The sequence below is a fragment of the Rhinoderma darwinii genome, chromosome 8, assembly GCF_050947455.1.
Source record: "Rhinoderma darwinii isolate aRhiDar2 chromosome 8, aRhiDar2.hap1, whole genome shotgun sequence".
Taxonomy (NCBI): Eukaryota; Metazoa; Chordata; class Amphibia; order Anura; family Rhinodermatidae; genus Rhinoderma; species Rhinoderma darwinii.
In genome coordinates, this window is record NC_134694.1 from 7,025,975 (window position 1) to 7,043,499 (window position 17,525).

Consider the following 17,525-nt stretch of genomic DNA (forward strand, 5'->3'; position numbering starts at 1 on the left):
ACACCACCGGTCAGTATATAACACTACACCTTCATATATCTTCTCCTCCTGTCCTCTCCTACACCACCGGTCAGTATATAACACTACATCTTCATATATCTTCTTCTCCTGTCCTCTCCTACACCACCGGTCAGTATATAACACTACACCTTCATATATCTTCTTCTCCTGTCCTCTCCTACACCACCGGTCAGTATATAACACTACATCTTCATATATCTTCTTCTCCTGTCCTCTCCTACACCACCGGTCAGTATATAACACTACACCTTCATATATCTTCTTCTCCTGTCCTCTCCTACACCACCGGTCAGTATATAACACTACATCTTCATATATCTTCTTCTCCTGTCCTCTCCTACACCACCGGTCAGTATATAACACTACACCTTCATACATCGTCTCCTACACCACCGGTCAGTATATAACACTACATCTTCATATATCTTCTTCTCCTGTCCTCTCCTACACCACCGGTCAGTATATAACACTACACCTTCATATATCTTCTTCTCCTGTCCTCTCCTACACCACCGGTCAGTATATAACACTACATCTTCATATATCTTCTTCTCCTGTCCTCTCCTACACCACCGGTCAGTATATAACACTACACCTTCATATATCTTCTTCTCCTGTCCTCTCCTACACCACCGGTCAGTATATAACACTACATCTTCATATATCTTCTCCTCCTGTCCTCTCCTACACCACCGGTCAGTATATAACACTACATCTTCATATATCTTCTTCTCCTGTCCTCTCTTACACCACCGGTCAGTATATAACACTACACCTTCATATATCTTCTTCTCCTGTCCTCTCCTACACCACCGGTCAGTATATAACACTACATCTTCATATATCTTCTTCTCCTGTCCTCTCCTACACCACCGGTCAGTATATAACACTACATCTTCATATATCTTCTTCTCCTGTCCTCTCCTACACCACCGGTCAGTATATAACACTACACCTTCATATATCTTCTCCTCCTGTCCTCTCCTACACCACCGGTCAGTATATAACACTACATCTTCATATATCTTCTTCTCCTGTCCTCTCCTACACCACCGGTCAGTATATAACACTACACCTTCATATATCTTCTTCTCCTGTCCTCTCCTACACCACCGGTCAGTATATAACACTACATCTTCATATATCTTCTTCTCCTGTCCTCTCCTACACCACCGGTCAGTATATAACACTACACCTTCATACATCGTCTCCTACACCACCGGTCAGTATATAACACTACATCTTCATATATCTTCTTCTCCTGTCCTCTCCTACACCACCGGTCAGTATATAACACTACACCTTCATATATCTTCTTCTCCTGTCCTCTCCTACACCACCGGTCAGTATATAACACTACATCTTCATATATCTTCTTCTCCTGTCCTCTCCTACACCACCGGTCAGTATATAACACTACACCTTCATATATCTTCTTCTCCTGTCCTCTCCTACACCACCGGTCAGTATATAACACTACATCTTCATATATCTTCTCCTCCTGTCCTCTCCTACACCACCGGTCAGTATATAACACTACATCTTCATATATCTTCTTCTCCTGTCCTCTCCTACACCACCGGTCAGTATATAACACTACATCTTCATATATCTTCTTCTCCTGTCCTCTCCTACACCACCGGTCAGTATATAACACTACACCTTCATACATCGTCTCCTACACCACCGGTCAGTATATAACACTACATCTTCATATATCTTCTTCTCCTGTCCTCTCCTACACCACCGGTCAGTATATAACACTACACCTTCATATATCTTCTTCTCCTGTCCTCTCCTACACCACCGGTCAGTATATAACACTACATCTTCATATATCTTCTTCTCCTGTCCTCTCCTACACCACCGGTCAGTATATAACACTACACCTTCATATATCTTCTTCTCCTGTCCTCTCCTACACCACCGGTCAGTATATAACACTACACCTTCATATATCTTCTTCTCCTGTCCTCTCCTACACCACCGGTCAGTATATAACACTACATCTTCATATATCTTCTCCTCCTGTCCTCTTCTACACCACCGGTCAGTATATAACACTACATCTTCATATATCTTCTTCTCCTGTCCTCTCCTACACCACCGGTCAGTATATAACACTACACCTTCATATATCTTCTTCTCCTGTCCTCTCCTACACCACCGGTCAGTATATAACACTACATCTTCATATATATTCTTCTCCTGTCCTCTCCTACACCACCGGTCAGTATATAACACTACACCTTCATACATCGTCTCCTACACCACCGGTCAGTATATAACACTACATCTTCATATATCTTCTTCTCCTGTCCTCTCCTACACCACCGGTCAGTATATAACACTACACCTTCATATATCTTCTTCTCCTTTCCTCTCCTACACCACCGGTCAGTATATAACACTACATCTTCATATATCTTCTTCTCCTGTCCTCTCCTACACCACCGGTCAGTATATAACACTACATCTTCATATATCTTCTTCTCCTGTCCTCTCCTACACCACCGGTCAGTATATAACACTACACCTTCATATATCTTCTTCTCCTTTCCTCTCCTACACCACCGGTCAGTATATAACACTACATCTTCATATATCTTCTTCTCCTGTCCTCTCCTACACCACCGGTCAGTATATAACACTACATCTTCATATATCTTCTTCTCCTGTCCTCTCCTACACCACCGGTCAGTATATAACACTACACCTTCATACATCGTCTCCTACACCACCGGTCAGTATATAACACTACACCTTCATACATCGTCTCCTACACCACCGGTCAGTATATAACACTACATCTTCATATATCTTCTTCTCCTGTCCTCTCCTACACCACCGGTCAGTATATAACACTACACCTTCATATATCTTCTTCTCCTGTCCTCTCCTACACCACCGGTCAGTATATAATACTACATCTTCATATATCTTCTTCTCCTGTCCTCTCCTACACCACCGGTCAGTATATAACACTACACCTTCATATATCTTATTCTCCTGTCCTCTCCTACACCACCGGTCAGTATATAACACTACATCTTCATATATCTTCTTCTCCTGTCCTCTCCTACACCACCGGTCAGTATATAACACTACACCTTCATACATCGTCTCCTACACCACCGGTCAGTATATAACACTACACCTTCATATATCTTCTTCTCCTGTCCTCTCCTACACCACCGGTCAGTATATAACACTACACCTTCATATATCTTCTTCTCCTGTCCTCTCCTACACCACCGGTCAGTATATAACACTACATCTTCATATATCTTCTTCTCCTGTCCTCTCCTACACCACCGGTCAGTATATAACACTACATCTTCATATATCTTCTTCTCCTGTCCTCTCCTACACCACCGGTCAGTATATAACACTACATCTTCATATATCTTCTTCTCCTGTCCTCTCCTACACCACCGGTCAGTATATAACACTACATCTTCATATATCTTCTTCTCCTGTCCTCTCCTACACCACCGGTCAGTATATAACACTACACCTTCATACATCGTCTCCTACACCACCGGTCAGTATATAACACTACACCTTCATATATCTTCTTCTCCTGTCCTCTCCTACACCACCGGTCAGTATATAACACTACACCTTCATACATCGTCTCCTACACCACCGGTCAGTATATAACACTACATCTTCATATATCTTCTTCTCCTGTCCTCTCTTACACCACCGGTCAGTATATAACACTACATCTTCATATATCTTCTTCTCCTGTCCTCTCCTACACCACCGGTCAGTATATAACACTACATCTTCATATATCTTCTCCTCCTGTCCTCTCCTACACCACCGGTCAGTATATAACACTACGTCTTCATATATCTTCTTCTCCTGTCCTCTCCTACACCACCGGTCAGTATATAACACTACATCTTCATATATCTTCTTCTCCTGTCCTCTCCTACACCACCGGTCAGTATATAACACTACATCTTCATATATCTTCTTCTCCTGTCCTCTCCTACACCACCGGTCAGTATATAACACTACACCTTCATACATCGTCTCCTACACCACCGGTCAGTATATAACACTACACCTTCATATATCTTCTTCTTCCGTCCTCTCCTACATCTTCATTTATCTTCTTCTGCCCTTCTCCACCACCAGTCAGTAGAATACACTATATCTTCATCTCCTGTCCTCTTTTACACCAGTGATAGAAATCTTCTCCTTTAACAATAGATTTTAACCTCTCAACACGATGGGACGTAACTCGTGACACTTCTTATTTTCAGCTTGTGAAAGCCTCACGTTTGATGAGAAGACCATGAGCCCCTTACTTTCCTTATCAGACAACAGCCTTAAGTTCCTCCCCAAGAAGGCAAAGGACTATCCAGATGGACCTGAACGATTTGACCATTGGCCAAACTGTTTGGCAGTAGAGTCTTTCCAGAAGGGCATCCATGTGTGGAAGGTTAATGTGGAGACGTGTTGTGCCTACAAGCTTGGCATCACCTACACATCTATCGCACGCAAGGGCTCGGGCAACGATGCCCGGTTAGGATACAATCCCGTTTCCTGGATCTTCTCCCGCTACGATAAAGACTTCCGTTTTTCCCATGACTCTCAGCATTATCTGGTAGAACTTCTCAAAAGTCCCAAACAAGTTGGCATCTTGGTGGATATGGATGCCGGAGAGTTGATATTCTTTGACCCTTGTTCTTGTGTTATTTTGTACAGTCACCAAACACGGTTTTCTGCTCCAGTCAGTCCAGTCTTTGCGGTGGCCGATGAGAACATCAGTCTCGAGAAGTGACCTCAGAAGGAAAAACCAAAAGGTTCCTCAGACCATCCCCTGCGTAAACCTCAAGCTCCTGCGGTGTGCCTGGGCCTCCAACCCCTTGGGTCCCCGTGCAGCTGAACCGGATGCATTGGCATTACGTCCACCCCATTGGTTCTTATTTATAGAGTTACTTGTATACAAGAAACTATTGATGTTTTTTTATATACCGTACCGTTTCTGTGAAGTTCTTACATACGTAATAGAAAAAAGATGAAAAGTTTTCCAGAATTAGAAAAACATGGCCGCTTTCTTCCATAAACAGCGCCACATCTGTCCATGGGTTGTGTCTGCCATTGCAGCTCAGCTCTATTGAAGTGGAGCCGTAATACCAGGCACAACCTGTGGATAAGTGTGGCGCTGTTTTTCTTATCCTATACAATCCCTTTAATGCAGAAGATTACCCTTTTAGGGTTTGGTGTCCTATCTAATGGTTGACAACAGAGCTGCAGAGGATTTTGTGTGTCCCATTATTATCGTCACAGTCTAATAGAAATCTATGTAAATCTTGCGTGACTATTTATGTCCTACAATGTTTACGCAACATTGACATCTGTTCAAAAACTAGTAAAAATGGCATAACGCAAGACTCTGTAGCTTCAATATTCGGGTCAAACTTCTTAGAAGTAGAAGAAGGCTTCCTGATATCCCAGGCAGACCAGAAAAAGTTGATGTTTATGGGATACCACCTTTAAGGGGTTGTCTGGGATTAGAAAAGAGGGTCTGCCTTTTTTTTTTTTTTTTCAGAAACAGTGCCACTCTTGTCTACAGGCGGTGTCTGGTATTGCAGCTCATCTCCAGTCAAGTGAATGGCAAAGCTTCAATATCACAATCCATGGGCAGGAGTCAATGATACATGTCAGAAGATAGCATCCCTTATTGATCTGGAGTTCAGTAAAGCGTTAATATGGCCCCATTTGCTGAAGTGGAACATTGGCCATAGAAAGTTGCATGAATATTTCCTAATTAGGCTTTGTTTAGACAACCTATTTTCAGCCGGCTAAAAATACGGCCTCCAAACATCTGCCCATTTCAATGGGAAAAAACGGCGTTCCGTTCCAAAGCGGCGTTTTTTATTCGACCGTTTTTAAAAACGGCGCGTAAACAAACGCCCCGTAAAAAAGAAGTGCAGGTCACTTCTTGAGCCGTTTTTTGAGCAGTTTTTAATTGGGTCAATAGAAACAGCTCCAAAAATGGCCGTAAAAAAAACGCATAAAAAACTTGATGCTTAAAAAACGGCTGAAAATCAGAGGCTGTTTTCCCTTGAAGAGCTCCGTATTTTGCAGCCGTTTTTTGTTTGCCGTGTGAACATAGCCTTAGAATACTGGTCACGTTAATTTGTATGTTGGTCGCCTTTAAAGGGGTTGAACCAAAATCACCAATGATCACCTATCCACAGGATAGGTGATAATTGTCTGATGGCGGGGTGCCTCACCACTGGGGCGCCCACTGATCGCGAGAAAGGAGATCCCAAACCCCCCCTGTTCCTTCTTACTGAACTTACCGCAGGGATCCATTTAGTGTCTATGAAACTGGCGGAAACAGATGTACGCCATTATTCCCATGGACCTTGATTGGAGCGGCAGTGCGCAGGTTTGACCGTCGCCCCATTTAATATCCCCCTATCAATAAGGAGGAACAGGAGTTTTGGGACACCCATACTCGCAATCGGTGGAGGTCCCATTGGTGGGGCCCCTTGCGATCAAACAATTATTATCTATCCAATTACTCTTCGAATAAAAATATTTTAGCGCCCCCTCCTATCCGCTGTCGCCTTGGAAAGCATAAAGGCCGGGTTCACACAGAGTTTTTTGCAGGCAGAAAATCTGCCTCAATAATGTTTGGAATTTTGAGGCAGATTTTCCTCTGCCTGCACGCCGATTTTCGTGGCGTTTTTTAACCCGCGGCCATTGAGCGCCGCGGGCAAAAAACGCAGCGAAATACGCTTTCTTTGCCTCCCATTGATGTCAATGGGAAGTCAGAGGCGTAAACGCCCGAAGATAGGGCATGTCTCTTCTTTTTCCCACGAGCTGGTTTTTCCGCTCGCGGGAAAAAAGCGCCTCCACCTCCCATTGAAATCAATGGGAGGCATTTTCGGCTGTTTTTTGGCACGTTTTCCGCGATAAGATATTGGGACTTTGTGAAGATTTAATTCTGGAATGAGAAAGCTGGTCTAAATATATTTTCACAAAATGTATAAAAACAAAAAGTGTAATAATGTCATGTAAATGATGTCACGTTGGGCGCATAGTGACGTCACTATTAAACATGACACCGTTTTATTTGGATGACTCATATTTCTATTAGTTATATTTCGATTATTTGTAACGTACGAAGCGACATTTTGGGCATATGATTGAATAATTTTGGAAAACGGCTCGGGCATCCGCCTAGTAACGACAGGGCGCCATGCGGTGGCACATCAAAGGAGAGGTGGAGGTCTTTGGGAACTGTTGCATCCATAGGAAAATATTGGGTGTTACCATTTGATGACGTGTATGAGAATTGCGCCAAAATTGCATGACCTGGGAGAGTCCTGTTATGGTCAGTATGAGTGAAGGAAGACCGGGCTGTCATGTGACTGTCATCCGGAATGGCACGGCCAAAGTTGACCTTTGCCCAAGGAGAAGACCCGCCCAGGGTAGGAGGTTTATGGGTCTCTGAAAAAAATAGTTTGCCAGTTTTTATTTTTCTTACCGCCGATGCCGCCCGCGCATGAACGTGTGATTTGTTTTTTATTGGACTGCCCTCACCTTTAGCTCCTCCATGGTAGAAGAGATAGTAAATCTCTGATTTCCGGTATTTACACAGCAGCGCCCGTCAGCGCTACGAGCCCGGACCTTGTGTGCATTTACTGTTCACTCACCCAGTACTTGACTCAATCCTCTGCAAATAAAAGTCTGATGAAAATGGCCGACTGAGATTTATCTAACCGTGCGTAGGAGAATAACCAAGCCGGACTTTGCCCACGACAACAGCGATAAAGGGCGCCTTCGAAAATAAAAAACATTGACAGTAAATCCTCTATGAGCAGTCTCTTATCTGTATCTGGGAACGCTGGGTGACATGACATATGGCTCACACTGAGTTATCACTCTGCTTTTCCAGACTCCTGAACAGCAAACACGCCTAGCTGGGACATAACCTTGCCCTTCTGGTCTCGGGGAAAGCTGGGTAACAACGGAGGCCAAAAAGGTTGTCAGTTAGATCAATATTTCATTTATTGGATTTTTTAAGAGATTCTTCCCCTAAATTAAATGTCAGATTTATACGGCAGCCGTTCTCCTCTTCTCAGTCTACCTTTGTCTGACAGTCTGGTTGCTACGATACACTGCCTAGTAACCAGTCTTTTCAATAGGGTTGTCAGGCAGCGCATCCCTAGCAACCAGGTCCCCGATTACTCAGGTCTTCACAAATATTTTCATTAAACTGGCAGCAGAGAAGGGGCAAGGAGGCTCGGCCGTGGTCATGTTATGCCTTTGTCTTCATCATGTCTTTAGGCGGAGAACCCCTTTAAGATTATTTCATAAGCCCATGTAGTCTGAGGATGAGCTGATCTAGTGACTGGATCAAGTGACCTGGAGGTACGGCCTCCCTAAGATGTCCAGTGTCCGGCTGGAGGAGAAGGCTAAACATCCCGGCTTCTCTCGCTGCCTTATAATCGTTCACATAATCATCCCCGATGTGAGCAGCGCACTGCGGCAAGACGTCCGCCATCTTAAGAGCCTTGTGAAAAATTCCTAAATCCGGTTTAGATACACCGGCACTCTCGGAGGTCAGCACAAAGTCAAAATGTCTGTCTAAGTCAACCTGCCTGAGGACGTCCTCCAGCCTCCGGTCAAAGTTGGAGATCACCGCCATCTTGAGACCCAGATCACCACATCCTTTCAGAGCTTCTCTGGCGCCGGGCAACACCTCCCAGTACTTGGCGGTGGAGAAGTCTCGGTAGAGCTTTTCAGCCAGCGGTTGTAGGATCTTCTCGTCTCGGACGCCGGAGAGGCGGAATGTCTGAGATACCACGTCCAGCCACCACCGGTGGGAAGTCATGCCCTGGGACGAGCCATAGTTGGGAAACAGACGACAATGGTTACGGTAAACTTGTCGAAAGGAAGACTCCAGAGTGGCCGAGTCGACTCGAAGGCCATTGTTCTTGGCCTCGGCCTGGTACTGTTGGCCAACGGGAAGACGTAGACGGAGCAAAGTGTCTTTCACGTCCCAGGTTAGAAGCTTGAGTTTCATGTTTGATCTTCTTTTCAATCTGTGAACTGAAGCGTATAAGAAATAATACGTGCAGGATCCCAATGTAGCAGAGTTACTATTTAAAGGGCCACCAACCCTCATAAAAAGTTCAAGGTTCTCAGCACTGGAGATAAGTGACCATCAACGTGCCAGATCAGCGTCAGGGTATGTTCACACGCAGTGTTTTCAGACGTAATTCGGGCATTTTACGCCTCGAATTACGCCTGAAAAAGCGGCTCCATTACGCCTACAAACATCTGGCCATTGCTTGCAATGGGTCTTACGATGTTCTGTTCCCACGAGGTGTAATTTTACGCGTCGCTGTCAAAAGACGGCGCGTAAAAAGACGCCCGCGTCAAAGAAGTGCATGTCACTTCTTGGGACGTTTTTGGAGCCGTTCTTCATTGACTCCATTGAAAAACTGCTCCAATAACGGCTGTAAAATACGCCGCGAAAAACGCGAGTAGTCACAAAAACGTCTGACAATCAGGAGCTGTTTTCAGGCGAATAACAGCTCCGTAATTTCAGACGTATTTTGCTGCTGCGTGTGAACATACCCTAAGAAGTGTGCGCCCGCGCAAAGTGGCAAATGATCATCCGTAAGTGTCCGCTCACTCCATACACGTTTAGTTTCAGCCGATAAGGGACGAAAAAATCCAACACCACTGATCACATTTTGGCAGAAGGGAGTCAGCCGCCGGGAACGATCGCTCGTGTATAAATCTAAATCGATGGTCATGATCGGCTATTTCGGCTGACTTTCATCTTGCGTGTATGTCCCTTTAACACCATACTGACTGCCAATCCTCTGATAATGGGCGATACTACCGAGGTATGGGATGTTCTCAATGGCCCAACCTGTCCCCATTGTTTCTGTCTCTCGGCGATGAGAGAAGGTGGAACAGTCACCTTTCCTAAATTACACGTATACTCTGGAATTTACCCGCTCCACCTTATTGGACTCCACCCTCAATTCCCATAAATTTCATCGGTCATAAACATTCTGGTTCTCCTATAGGAGTCGCCAGGCTTTATCCCTGCGCTATAAACTAATTTCCCTTCTCAATGGGCACAGGCAGATCTCATGGTCGCCGTCATTGTTGGGGTGGCGGGGGGATGCTTACCCCTATATCCAGATCATATGACTCTATGTATGTACAGACTCCATCTTGGCGCATATCATCATCCCCGTCCCAGTCCTGTAACCCCCCCCCCTCCTCCGGTTATGGTGGCGGCAGTATGTACCTAGTGTATAGTTATGATACGAGTGCCTACAGCCTGAGTGACAGCGCGCTGCCAGGTGCGTAACCAGAGGATTAACTGTTGGAGAACATTTTTTTTGTCTGAGGTGCGAGCCCCAACACCTTCCCCGCTATAGTCAGGATAAGGTATTTCTATTTCTATACAGCTATGTAGCGTCAAAATAAAAGATATGGCATATACGTGGTACTTGAGAATCTTTATGGTAGCAACTTATTTAACCATGTAGTCACCTCTCCCCGATCCTGCAGACATCGTCACTCCCAGGCGCCGCCGCCGCACACAATGTCCCGACGCAATCCTGGGTATCTACACGTCTGTACTGTTCTGTCATTATTTAGTGGGTTTGGTCTGAGGTCTGCATTTATTTTGGGGGGGGGGGGGGGTCTGATCTGGGGTCTGCATTAGTTTAGGGGTCTGATCTGGGGTCTGCATTAGTTTAGGGGTCTGATCTGGGGTCTATATTAGTTTATGGGTCTGATCTGGGGTCTATATTAGTTTAGGGGTCTGATCTGGGGTCTGTATTAGTTTATGGGTCTGATCTGGGGTCTATATTAGTTTAGGGGTCTGATCTGGGGTCTGTATTAGTTTAGGGGGTCTGGTCTGGGGTCTGTATTAGTTTAGGGGTCTGATCTGGGGTCTGCATTAGTTTATGGGTCTGATCTGGGGTCTATATTAGTTTAGGGGTCTGATCTGGGGTCTGTATTAGTTTAGGGGGTCTGGTCTGGGGTCTGCATTAGTTTAGGGGTCTGGTCTGAGGTCTGTATTAGTTTAGGGGTCTGGTCTGGGGTCTGTATTAGTTTAGGGGTGTAGTCTGGGGTCTGTATTAGTTTAGGGGTCTGGTCTGGGGTCTATATTAGTTTAGGGGTCTGATCTGGGGTCTGTATTAGTTTATGGGTCTGATCTGGGGTCTATATTAGTTTAGGGGTCTGATCTGGGGTCTGTATTAGTTTAGGGGGTCTGGTCTGGGGTCTGTATTAGTTTAGGGGTCTGATCTGGGGTCTGCATTAGTTTAGGGGTCTGGTCTGAGGTCTGTATTAGTTTAGGGGTCTGGTCTGGGGTCTGTATTAGTTTAGGGGTGTAGTCTGGGGTCTGTATTAGTTTAGGGGTCTGGTCTGGGGTCTATATTAGTTTAGGGGTCTGATCTGGGGTCTGTATTAGTTTATGGGTCTGATCTGGGGTCTATATTAGTTTAGGAGGTCTGGTCTGGGGTCTGTATTAGTTTAGGGGTGCAGTCTGGGGTCTGTATTAGTTTAGGAGGTCTGGTCTGGGGTCTGTATTAGTTTAGGAGGTCTGATCTGGAGTTTGTATTAGTTTAGGGGTCTGGTCTGGGGTCTGTATTAGTTTAGGGGTCTGGTCTGGGGTCTGTATTAGTTTAGGGGTCTGGTCTGGGGTCTGTATTAGTTTAGGGGTCTGGTCTGGGGTCTGTATTAGTTTAGGGGTCTGGTCTGGGGTTTGTATTAGTTTAGTAGGTCTGGTCTGGGGTCTGTATTAGTTTAGGAGGTCTGATCTGGAGTTTGTATTAGTTTAGGGGTCTGGTCTGGGGTCTGTATTAGTTTAGGGGTCTGGTCTGGGGTCTGTATTAGTTTAGGGGTCTGGTCTGGGGTCTGTATTAGTTTAGGGGTCTGGTCTGGGGTCTGTATTAGTTTAGGGGTCTGGTCTGGGGTCTGTATTAGTTTAGGGGTGTAGTCTGGGGTCTGTATTAGTTTAGGGGTCTGGTCTGGGGTCTATATTAGTTTAGGGGTCTGATCTGGGGTCTGTATTAGTTTATGGGTCTGATCTGGGGTCTATATTAGTTTAGGAGGTCTGATCTGGGGTCTGTATTAGTTTAGGGGTGCAGTCTGGGGTCTGTATTAGTTTAGGAGGTCTGATCTGGAGTTTGTATTAGTTTAGGGGTCTGGTCTGGGGTCTGTATTAGTTTAGGGGTCTGGTCTGGGGTCTGTATTAGTTTAGGGGTGTAGTCTGGGGTCTGTATTAGTTTAGGGGTCTGGTCTGGGGTCTGTATTAGTTTAGGGGTCTGGTCTGGGGTCTGTATTAGTTTAGGGGTCTGGTCTGAGGTCTGTATTAGTTTAGGGGGTCTGGTCTGGGGTCTGTATTAGTTTAGGGGTCCGGTCTGGGGTCTGTATTAGTTTAGGGGGTCTGATCTGGAGTCTGTATTAGTTTAGGGGGTCTGTATTAGTTTAGGGGTCCGGTCTGGGGTTTGTATTAGTTTAGTAGGTCTGGTCTGGGGTCTGTATTAGTTTAACGGGTCTAGTCTGGGTCTGCATTTATTCAGGGATCTTTCTGGGGTCTGTATTAGTTTAGGGAGACCGGTCTGGGGTCTGTATGTGCTTATGGGGTTTAGTTGGGGTAGGGTCTGCATTTATTTACAGGGTCTAGTGTCGGGGTTGTAGTGGGATCTGTATTTATTTAGGTGGTTCATATTAGTTTAGGGAGTCTAATGTCTGAATTTAGAGGATCTGTATTTGCGTCAGTGATCTGGTCTAGAGTTTCTATTTGTTCAGGGGGTCTGTGTGTGTATATATATATACACATACACATACATACAGGGTCCAGTCTCGTGTCTGAGGTCTGAATTTATGTGGTTCGTATTATTAGTTTAGGATGTCCGGGGTCTGTATTATTTTTGGGGGTCATATGCACTAATTGTGATTCAAATGTCGCGAGCTGGGGCGTGTCCTATATAAATGGGCGGGGCATACGGTAAAACATTATGCTTCATCCATCGCTTTTCAGAATCTCCCTCATGTCTCTTCTCGTAAGTTGGCGTGTCTGATTATTTAAGTGTTTGCCATGTTTTGTGTCCTACGCAGTCGGACATATTACCCCATTGGTGTGTATCACAGCACACAGTGTTGTCTATCCTGACACAATACAATTCTGCATATGTGCTGTTGCCCATAGCAACCAATCAGATTACAGCTCTTATTCCCTTAGAGCAGGATACGAAATACAAGCCGCCTCCTGATTGGTTGCTATAGGCAACACGTTGCCCCCCCCCCCCGCCCTTACCAGCTCACATGTACAACCCCCAGCCCCGTGTATCAATGTGCGAGCCCTGTCACATGACCTCTCTGTTCCCTCAACCTCACTTACCGGAAACAGCTTCTGGAACTGTGATGAGAGGACTTGGGTCCGGAAAAATAATCTTCCCCCCCTGCACTGGAAACAAGAGCAGTGAATATGGTTCCGCCTATTCTTTACACAGAGGAGAAATGTGATCCAGTATATGCAGCGTCTCTCCTCTTATTAGATAATAATCCCCTATCATGTAATAATGATCAGAAGAAATCCATATACAAGTCTAGACGGATTATTAGGGTATGTTCACACTACAGCGTCCGTAACGGCCGAAATTACAGGGCTGTTTTCAGGAGAAAACAGCCCCATCATTTCAGCCGTAACGGCATGTGCAGGCGCTTGAACGCCGCGTCCATTACGGACGTAACTGGAGCTGTTTTTCTATGGAGTCCATGGAAAACGGCTCCATTTACGTCTGAAGAAGGGACATGACACTTCTTTGAAGCAGGCGTCTTTTTTACGCCCCGCCTTTTGACAGCGGGGCTTAAAAAAAATGACCGTCTGAACAGAACATCGTAAGACCCATTCAAATTAATGGGCAGATGTTTGCCGACGCTATTGAGGCGCATTTTCGGACGTAATTCGGCGCTAAAACGTCCGAATTACGTCCATAAATAGTGTGTGTGAACATACCCTTAGGCTCACATGTAGCGTAAATACTGTGGATTGTCCACAACGGATTTCGTTGTGAAAAATCTTCAGCATAAGGCGAGATTCACACGAACGTGTGCGTCTTGCGCGCGCAATAAACGCAGTGTTTTGCGCGCGTTGCAGTTCCGTGTGTCAGAAGTGTTTGGTGCGTGGCTGCGTGATTTGAACATTTGCATAAACGCAGAGCGGAAAAAAGTCAATTCAAATAGGAAAGTAAAACCCGCAACAAATAGAAGATTTCGTGTTTTTTTTTGTGGCGTAAAAGCAGCAAAAATCGCAATGCTTTTCCGGAATTCTTTGCTTCTTCGTCAAGGCCGGCCTCCTGGGATGACGTTTCATCCCATGTGAACGCTGCAGCCAATCACAGGCTGCAGCGGTCACATGGGATGAAACGTCATGTCAGAAGGTCGGGCTGCAGGACGGCAGAGGGTAAGTATGGACGGTTCTTTTTTTCTTATGTTCTCCGCAGCGGACATTCTGGCCGAAAAACTGCACCACAATTTGGTGCAGTTTATTGTCCGAAATTCCCTGCGGCCGCCAGGGCGGATACTCTGTGTACCTTTCCGTAGCCTAAGGCCCCATGCACACGAGCGTAGCCATAAACCCGGTCTGTGATCGCAGCCCTGGACAGCCGTGCTCCCTTTATAAAGTATGGGAGTATGGTCTGTAAAATATAAAAATAGGACATGTCCTATTTTTTACGGACGCTTTCTACGGCCCGGACATCTTCCCGTCAATACATGGTAAGGTGTCTGTCGGCCATAGAAATGAATGGTCCCGTAATTACGGAGAAAATCTACGGTCGTGCGCATAATGGAGCAGTCACACGCGGCAGATTTTGTTGCAGAAATTTCTGCAACAAAATCTACCTCATGTAACTGCACCCCGACAGTTTACCGATTATCGAATCTAATTTCCCCCATCATCCTGTGGTGGGTTCAGATTGCTCCTGCAGTTTATAGGAGAGATTATAGTAATAAAATTCCCTCCAACATAGGTATATGGTCCTATACCACCAAAATCTGCAGAGTAAGGCCTCATGCACATGACCTTAGCCATGTGCACGGCTGTGATTTTCAGGTCAGCCGGGGGCGGAGTGTCACCCGCGAGCCACCCCACAATTTGCGGGCCATGAACACGGCCGAGTCCATTATTTTCTATGAGCCTGGACCGCAGAACACGGCCGTAATAAGACAAATCCGTTCTTTCGGCAGTCCAGGGTCCAGGGTCCTGGGCCATGCACGGACCGTGGAAACCATGGTCGTGTGCATGGCCCATAGAAAAGAAAGGGGCCGCAATTTTCCCGTGGATTTTCAGGGGAATTGCGGCCACAAAAGCACATTCGTGTGCATGGGGCCTAAGTCCTCATCCAGATGGCCGCATTTTAGCGTTCATGTTACGCTCGCAAGTCCCAGACGACCGCGGGCCTATTAAGACGAAGTAACAGCATCATAGAGATCTAATGCTGCTAAAATGCGGCCACAATGCAGTTGTCTGAATGAGGCCTTAGAAGGTACCACATATTCGTTAACTGCCATATAATCATATCTCGCCAATTTACTCGCACCGCATGACAATAAACCTGGCTTCATGCGTATTACACTGGCACTGCTCATTTACAAGAAGCCGGTTTCAAATATTTTATCCGCGGCTGGCCGTAGCCGTAATCTCGACCGTAGATTTCGTCCGTAATTACGGCCCCATTCATTTCTATGGCCGAAATTAAAACAGGTATAAAAAGGTGATAGCGAAGAAATGAGCCCCATTCACATCACTGTTAAACCTACATCAGGAGATCTAAGTCCATTAATCATCCAGAATTTTTTCCGGAAACTGTTTTAATGTAAATAAAGTTCTATCACGATATAATGAAAAGTTCTGCAACTTTGTGATATATTCTGTGTTTCAATTTATCAATACGCACAAGATCTCTGCTTGCTGTCAGCGGATGGGCAGACCCATCCTAAATTAATATTTTCACAGCTGAGGATTTGTTTCAATTGTATCCAGTCTAGATAATCATCTGTTCACTATCAGACTCACAATTCTCTCCCTAAGGGTATGTTCACACGCAGTAGAAAATACGGAGCTGATTTTCAGACGTTTTTGCAAGTACTCGCATTTTTCATGGCATATTAAACAGACGTTATTGGAGCGGTTTTTCAATGGAGTCAATGAAAAACCGGCTCCAAAACATCCCAAGAAGTGACATGCACTTCTTTGACGCGGACGTCTTTTGACAGCGACACGTAAAGAAACAGAACATCGTAAAACCCATTGAAAGCAATGGGCAGATGTTTGTAGGCGTAATGGAGAAGTTTTTTTCAGGCATAAAATGCCCGGATTACGTCTGAAAACAGTGCGTGTGAACATACCCTAAAAGAGATCTATACCAGTGGCCCCCTGGTGATAAAGGGCTTTGTTTTCAAGGTCATTAAGATATACCATTACTTTCTGATCAGTGGGCATCCAGGCTCTGGGACCCCCACAGATCCTGATGGGGGGGCCACAGCACTGGTTTTACTTGAATGGCACTATGTTGCATTTCTCTGCACAGCGGGTGGCTACACAACTAGCAGCAGTTTCAATCTCAGGATTAGTGGGGGTGCCAGAGGTCAGACCTCCACCGATCAGAAACCGCTGGCATATCCTAATGAGCATGCAAGAAGAAAGCCACTGCCAGACACCACTAGGAACCGCTCATTTCCCACGAGGACAAAGTATTGCTGAAATCCAACATGCCCGATTCCTCCCCGACATCTGTAGCTGGGGAGAGCCGGATGGCCTTCATACACAGAAAATTGTTGTCCAACCCCAGTAACATTCGCCGACTTGTGTACGGCCAGCTTTAAAAGGGGTTTTCCACCTTCTGACAACTAACGACCTATCCCCCAGATAGGTCATCAGTACATGATCTGTGGGGGCTGACACCAGGACCCCGCACAGATCAGCTGGTCCAGTGCCTCTGTGCACCGGACGTACATGTCGGAAGCAGTTGGCTCCGGTCACGGATTAGCGGCCGATCTTCAGTATTCAAGTGAATAGGAGCAGAGCTGCAGTTCTGCAGCACGGCCACTATGCTATGTACAGAGAGCCAACTGCTTCCGGCTCCATACATAGCAATATCTGCCATAAAATCCGGTGCCCGCAGCCCACCGGAGCGGCTGATAGGTGCGGGGTCCGGGTGTTAGACCCGCACTGATGACCTATCAGTTGTCAAAGGGTGGAAAACCCCTTCAATAACAGAGTGATAAGTTTACTGTGCTGCCTGAACCAAGATAAGCAACTTTTACAATGACAACAACAAAGGGCTGAAACTGAGCAGACTGAGAGGGCAGGGTTATATGTAAAGGGCTGACCATGCCACGGGCCATCTCCAGACCCCAGTGCTTCTACTGTAAAAACATGCCTCTAATGTAAAGGGAGGGTAAGGCAAGATTCATGCAGAACA

At 45.7% G+C, this 17,525-nt stretch overlaps 2 protein-coding genes across 2 annotated transcripts in view; one reads left to right on the forward strand and one right to left on the reverse strand.

The window, feature by feature from the left end:
- The window catches only part of BSPRY (B-box and SPRY domain containing), a 22,744-nt gene extending 14,916 nt beyond the window's left edge, over positions 1 to 7,828 (forward strand). The window contains exon 6 of the mRNA XM_075834812.1: positions 4,299 to 7,828. Coding sequence (XP_075690927.1) covers positions 4,299 to 4,819 — 521 coding nt within the window. The 3' untranslated portion in view covers positions 4,820 to 7,828. The remainder of the gene's footprint in view (positions 1 to 4,298) is intronic.
- Positions 7,041 to 13,492, reverse strand: HDHD3 (haloacid dehalogenase like hydrolase domain containing 3). Its single transcript, XM_075834823.1, has 2 exons — positions 13,439 to 13,492; positions 7,041 to 9,108 (listed from the first exon to the last, which is right to left on the reverse strand). The coding sequence occupies exon 2, from the start codon at positions 9,080 to 9,082 to the stop codon at positions 8,363 to 8,365; it is 720 nt and encodes a 239-aa protein (XP_075690938.1). The 5' UTR covers positions 9,083 to 9,108; positions 13,439 to 13,492; the 3' UTR covers positions 7,041 to 8,362.
- Between the last annotated feature and the right edge of the window lie 4,033 nt (positions 13,493 to 17,525).